Source organism: Pteropus vampyrus, unplaced genomic scaffold (assembly GCF_000151845.1).
Source record: "Pteropus vampyrus isolate Shadow unplaced genomic scaffold, Pvam_2.0 Scaffold1000001095, whole genome shotgun sequence".
Classification (NCBI taxonomy): domain Eukaryota; kingdom Metazoa; phylum Chordata; class Mammalia; order Chiroptera; family Pteropodidae; genus Pteropus; species Pteropus vampyrus.
The window spans coordinates 1-6417 of record NW_011915497.1 but is presented as its reverse complement, the minus strand read 5'-3'; the positions used below and the strand labels follow the sequence as shown (position 1 = coordinate 6417).

The following is a 6417-nucleotide window of genomic DNA, read 5'->3' as shown; positions in this document are numbered from 1 at the left end:
CTCCTACCATCCCCCCTGCCCCCTCCCTCCCTCTGCTGCCTCCCTCCCTCCCTCCCTCCCATCTTCTACTGGCTCTACTGGCGGAATCCACCTGAAAGTCAGCTGGCAGGGGGAATGGCTGATTTGGTCCATAAACCCCGCCTCGCAAGGCACAGAGCGGAACAGGGAAAGGTGAGAAGGATCTAGGACAGCCGGGCCCAGCAGCAGCGCACTGTACCGAAGGGACCGCTGTGTGCTGGGGGCTGCTGATGAGTGACGAGGACATGGGCTCTCAGCGGAGGCATCAGTCCCAGGCTGGGGGATGGGGCGGGGGGTTCCAGGAGGGCTGCTCGATCCAAAGGAGACACCGGCTTTGACCTTGAAAGATCAAGAAGAGTTAGCCAGGTGAAGTGAGAGAGGAACTGTGTTTGTACAGAACCATAGTATGTGCAAGAGAGCATGGAGCATTCTAGAAACCGAGTAAGTCAGCGTGGGTACAGCGTGGGAGATGGCGGCTAGCAAGAGGTGGAGCTGCAGCGGGAACCGGGTTAGGACGTGGACAGCCGCAGGTCATGCGAAGCACCTCGATTTTGTCCAGACCCCAAACTGGCGCCTCACGGCCCTTCCCCCCTCCAGTCCCCGAAGGATTTTGTTTTTCAATTGAGCCAATACCTTAAATATGAGAAATTGCACATAAAACCCTGGGTTTCCATCTTCCCACATTCATTCACTTAACGACGATCATGACTGAGTTAGGGATGCTTCTCTGACTTACCGAAGCCTCAGCCTGCTGCGCTCACGACGGCCCCTTTCTATGCCTGTGAGAGTGCCAGCCTGTGGCAGACAGGAGCCACCAAAGGGTTTTGAGTAGAGGGACTGACGTGCTGGGGAGAGAGAGAATTAGAGACTCGTAAGGCTGGAATCAGGCCCTCTCGCAGGAAGCAGACGTGGCGAGGGTCTGGCCTGAGGCGTTGCCTTGGGTGGAGAGAAAGGACAGTCTGGGTCTAGAAGGCTACTCAGGGCCGGACTGACCCGTTACTTGAATAGTGTATGAGGCGGGTTGTATGGAAGGAGGAGACACAGCTGATGTGTCGACTTCTGGTTTCGGCCAGTGTGTAGATGGGGCCTCCATGCCCTGGCCTAGGAGGCAGGAGGGGAGGTGATCGTGAGGACGGGGCCGATAACCAGTTCAGTGTGGGTCGCCAGACCGGGGAGCGGGTGCAGGACTTGCGAATTGAGAAATCTAGGAAGTGTCTGGGAAGGTATCTTCGGGTCCGTGTTGGAAACGTGAATTTAGGAGTCATCGGTCTTTAGACAGCAGTTAAAGCCCCGGGCGCAGACGCGCGCACCCAGGCAGTGTGTGGAGCAGGGAGAGAAGAAAGCGTAGGACGGCGTTCTGGGGAGCCCCTGGGACAGCGGCAGAGGCGGGGTGCCGCAGAGGACAGAGAAGGGAGAGGGCGTGGGACGGCAGCTCGGGGAGGAGGCAGCTGCAGGTGGCGCAGTGGACGGGGGCAGATACTGCACGGTGTTGTGGAAGCTGCTAGTCGAAAAGCATCATTTGGTTTAGCAACAGAGATGTCAGTTGGCCACCTGTTTTGATGGAGAGGGTGGAGGGAGCCAGCTTGCAATTCGAGAAGAAAGTAAGAGGTACGGAAAAGAGACTGGGGATGTGTAAATGCCACCGCGTGGGTCTGGGGTCAGGAAGGGTGGAGGGAGGGAGAGGAGGTGACTGGACGGGCCCCAGGGAGGGAGAGGTGAGCTCCAGAGAGCAGTGCAGGAGCGGTAGAAGCTTCCGGAGGCCCGATCTCATCGGGCCGCTGGTGCTGAGGGAGGAAAGTCGATCCCTTGTCCCGCGAGTGGACAAGTAGAACCACCCACCCGTTCTCCTGGGCGTTCACTGAGAATAAATGTAGGGGGCTGAGCGTTCACGTGCGAGCTGATCATTTGCTCAAGCGTTTACATCCTTCCTGTGTTACACCTACATATATTTTGAAACGCTCCATTTTTGTTGGATTTTCAATTTGAAGAAATCCATTTCGGTGTAGTTCGATTTTGGGAGGTGAACGTGTGGCTGTAACTCTTGGCGTGGGTCTCCCGGCGGATTTTAAGTGATTTTGGACTTTCTGTCCCTCGTGCGTGGCTCCGACAGGATCGCGCCTGCGACCCTTCGCCAGGCTTCCTACGGCACCATCAAGATCGGCACTTACCAGAGCCTGAAGCGGGCGTTCGTGGGGTGCCCGGAAGGTGAGCAGGGAGCCCTTCTCCGCTTGGGGACAGGAAGCGGGTCGTTCATTTTCTTACTCAAGTGGCTCTGCGTCAGGGTTTCTTCAACTTCTTCGTGACTTTACCGCTGCTGCCGAGAACTCTGGGTGTAAAGTTTACTTTAATTCTGCTGAAAGCAGGTCAGTTATCAGCCGAATTTGGGGGAGTAACAGTTAAAAGGAGCAAACATTTTAATTAGTCATCCTCATCTCTAAAATGCCTAGACTAGAGGATGTGTCGTTATAGTTCAGCCAACTTAAAGTTTTCTGAAGTCAGAGGAATCACCACCGATATTTCAGGAAAGCGGCGAATACCTGTCTCAGGGTTAAGAACCGAGTTCTCATGCCGTGTCGCTGGTCGACTCCGCGACTTCGCTTCAACCCATAGAACTTGGTCTTTTTTTACAATGGGACGAGCACCAGCCAACTGTTGTGTGAGCACCATGAACAGGAGCTGAGATGCTTCAGATTAAGTATGTCCGATGAGCTTGGAAACTTCATCCCCGCTTTAGCCTCACAGTAGACTTTTCATCCTTCCCCAGACCCACCTCATGTCAGTCACTGCAGGGCCAGCATTTACATACAGGGTGGCACATGGGTACTACTTTGTGTGACGATTCCCATTCCTTTTTAGATGGCAAGAAGTTTTGTGAAGCAGAATCCCTTTAGGCAGCAACATTCCTAATTCTTTAAAATTGTTTCATTCATGACGCATACATTTCTCCATTCTCTCTAGAGGAAAATGTAGGTAAATGAGTTATACCTGTACTTGAGTTCCCCGAGGAGCTCTGGTATATGGAAAACCGAATAATATGTCTCTTTACAGATGAGACCCTTCTGATAAATGTGGTCTGCGGAATCCTCTCTGGGGTCATATCATCGGCCATCGCCAATCCAACTGACGTTTTGAAAGTAAGCAGTGTTCCCTGTATCTTTTAGGCACACCCCAAGTTTTCTTATTGAGAACAACATGCAGATGATGAAAATCTGCAGATATCACATACTCGGTGTGTGTGAATCTGTTTATAATTTAAGTGCCATGAGGACTCTAGCATAAATATCCAGTGGGTACATTTGCCACTGATACAGATGATCTCAAAAGGAGAGCTCATTTTAGAGATGAGGTTTTGGGTGATTAAGCAGAAAAAAACAATTTAGGCTTGGATGCATTTGAATTATATTTTTCATTGAACATCTCTCTTGTTTTATTGGTTCATTAAAAACAGGCGGGCTTCAGATTTTACAGAAGTCTGCTTGTCGATGACCATTTCTGAATGCATATGTCATCCGTTGATTCAATTTCAGGAAATACAAATGGAAATATTTACTTTCCACAGTTAGACGTGACAGGTTAGGGGACCTTGTTGACAATACCAGGAATACAGCCTTCTTAAATCCCTTTCGGAATAAGGCAGGGGAATCAACGAACTAAATAAAAGAAAAATTAGGTGTGAGTTACTTTCGAATCCTCTCACATTTTCCTCTTTCTTTTTTTTTTTTTTTTTGTCCCCCTGTTATATAACCAGAATTCACTGTGCTTCTACCTTGTACTAGTCGATGTTCTTTTGGCATTTAGAATCCAAAAATGAGTAGGACAAGGACCTTGCCCCTCAGCCTTCGGTCTAATAGGAGATGCTGACCAGCGTCAGAATTTTACGCAGCAGCCTGTCGAGTTCACTGCAGTCATGCACATGAAGGTACCACGTGCGTGAAGGCCCTGTAGCCATAATTTTACCCTATATTGGGGTAAGATTGCTTATCCATACGATGAATCTCTAAAACATATCTCAAGGCTACAGAAAGGCAGGTCCTCTATTTTGGTTTATTTTCCCATGTTAGGGTGGCAATAACAGTTCTCTTTAAGAAGTTACAGGTAATATATTTGCCCCCTGAAACAAAATAAGGTACCAATTTTTTAGTGAGACTTTTTTCATTCTTAAAAATGCAGAGAGCTACATCAAACGTTTATTTTTATGCTGGAATGTCGGTCATGTAAATTCCATGGCCGTCGTGAAGTTCATCTGTGAGTTCAAGTGTAACGGTTGTGGCGGACGTCCTGAGCTGTCCCGTGACCCACTCGCCCGCACACCTTTTGGCTCAGCTGGTCGGAACTAACAGTGTCTTGGAGTAAGGGGTGAAAGGAACACGCTGGTCCGTGCTTGGTGCCACCGGGCGCATGAGAGGCGCTCATCGTCATCTTCGGGGTTCTCGTCATAGTCTCTTTCCTGCTCAGCAGCCCGTAGGGGAATAGGGCCATTTTCTTTTCTTTTTCAAAAGACTTTAAAAAAAAAAAAATTCATTTCATTTTCGACCCTTGCAAAGAGCCGCTAGATACAGGACTTCCAGAGTCTGCTAGATGCTTTTCGTTAAATCCAAGGGGCCAAAAAACCAGCGCTTACGCATTCTTAGTCTATGGAGGGTATTTTAAACTAGCGTCATAGTAATAGTTATGTTATAGCTTTTTCAAATGGCGATTAAAGAACAGACGGGACAATTTTCAGGGATCTGCATTTGGGGAGAAATGTGCTGGTCTCCTTCTCACACTCGTCTTTAAAATGACCTCTAGATACGGATGCAGGCCCAGAGCAACACGGTTCCGGGAGGGATGATAGGCAACTTCGTGAACATTTACCAGCAGGAGGGGGCGAGAGGGCTGTGGAAGGTGAGCACGATGGGGCCCGCTGCCCTGTTTTGAGTTTGTTTTTCCCGTTTCCATCACTGTATTTCATCCGAATGGTACAATGGGGGGAGGGAAGGAGAATGACATTGGCCCTCGAAGGTATCATCTTCCTTAATTTCCTCACCTGTAAAATGGAAATATAAGGAATGTGTCGTGATCCGAACGTCCGTTTTGAATAATTCACACATAAGAAGTTCTGTCTACGGCCGTGCCACCCCGGACAAGCCCGATCCCGTCTGATCTCGGAAGCTAAGCAGGGTCGGGCCTGGTTAGTACTTGGATGGGAGACCACCTAGGAAGACCAGGTGCTGAAGGCATAAAAAATAAAAAAATAAGGGATTGTAAGCTGACAAAGTCCTTGCAATCTGTGAGGTCAACCAAGGGTTGCCTCACCTAAAAATAAATAAATAAATAAATAAATTAAAAAAAAAGTTCTATGAAGGTTGAACATCGATATGGTTTCATGACTCAAGTCAAGATTGTTACAGTCAGGCACTGGTATGGAGGGCTGTTTATTATTCTAGTGACTCGTCGGTTCACAGGACAGACCCTACGGGTCGTCTGGCACCATCCTCTCTGTGTGGATGAGGGAACTGGAGGCTCTGAGAGGGGACTCGTTCTGGCCAGGGTGTGGCCAAGGTCGCACCCTTGGTGACAGAATCAGAATTAGACTTTGGAGCGTCTGACTTCTTATACGCTGGTCTTTTCTGCTTTGTCACCCTGAATTTCCACCTCCCAGTAGGAACGTGGAAACTGGCCATGGTTCGTGAGGTAGGACCTCTGCACATTTGCAAGGCTTGTTCTTTGGAGAGAGATCTGAATGTTTATTACTAATATTTTTACCCAGGGCGTGTCCCTTACTGCTCAGAGGGCCGCGATTGTCGTCGGCGTGGAGCTGCCGGCCTATGACCTCACCAAGAAGCATCTGATTCTCTCGGGCCTGATGGGAGACACTGTGTACACTCACTTCCTGTATGTTGATGGCTTTTAAAATTAATATTTTGGGTAGACATGAGTTCAGGGTGGAAATTTGCTACAAATTTATAGGAATTTTAAAGCTTGTTATAAAAACATTATATTCTCATATTTGAAAAGTTGCAGTGCAGATGTAAACCGGGACAAAGTAAGAGTCCTTATCCCTTAAATCATTGTCACCTGTTTGATAAGCACCTTCCAGGTGTTTTCTATGCATGTGCAAATAAGTCTGGGAAAGTATGTTACATGTCGTTTATTGCGCAGACAGGATCATGCTTCGTATTCCCCACTTGCTTTTTATTTTGATTCTTTTCATTGTTTCTGCATTACTGAGGTATAATTGACAAGTAAAATTGAAAGATGTTTAAAGTGTACAACATGATGATTTGATATACATATATGTTTCGAAAGGACCCCCATCAAGTTAATTAACACATCTGTCACCTCACATTCTTACTGTGTGTGTGTGTGTGTGTGTGTGTGTGTGTGTGTGTGTGTGTTTGTGTATGTGTGTGTGTGTGA

At 48.1% G+C, this 6417-nt stretch overlaps 1 protein-coding gene and 1 pseudogene across 1 annotated transcript; both read left to right on the top strand.

Annotated features, from left to right (window-relative positions):
* Positions 1-31: 31 nt before the first annotated feature.
* On the top strand, positions 32-6264 carry LOC105311170 (kidney mitochondrial carrier protein 1-like; the record flags this gene model as incomplete). The annotated part of the gene is made up of 5 exons (XM_011387193.2): positions 32-171; positions 2129-2223; positions 3067-3152; positions 4807-4902; positions 5768-6264. Coding segments are annotated over 5 exons (561 nt in total), but the record flags the coding sequence as incomplete, so codon positions are not given.
* Positions 5119-5237, top strand: LOC111735451 (annotated as a pseudogene).
* Positions 6265-6417: the final 153 nt, after the last annotated feature.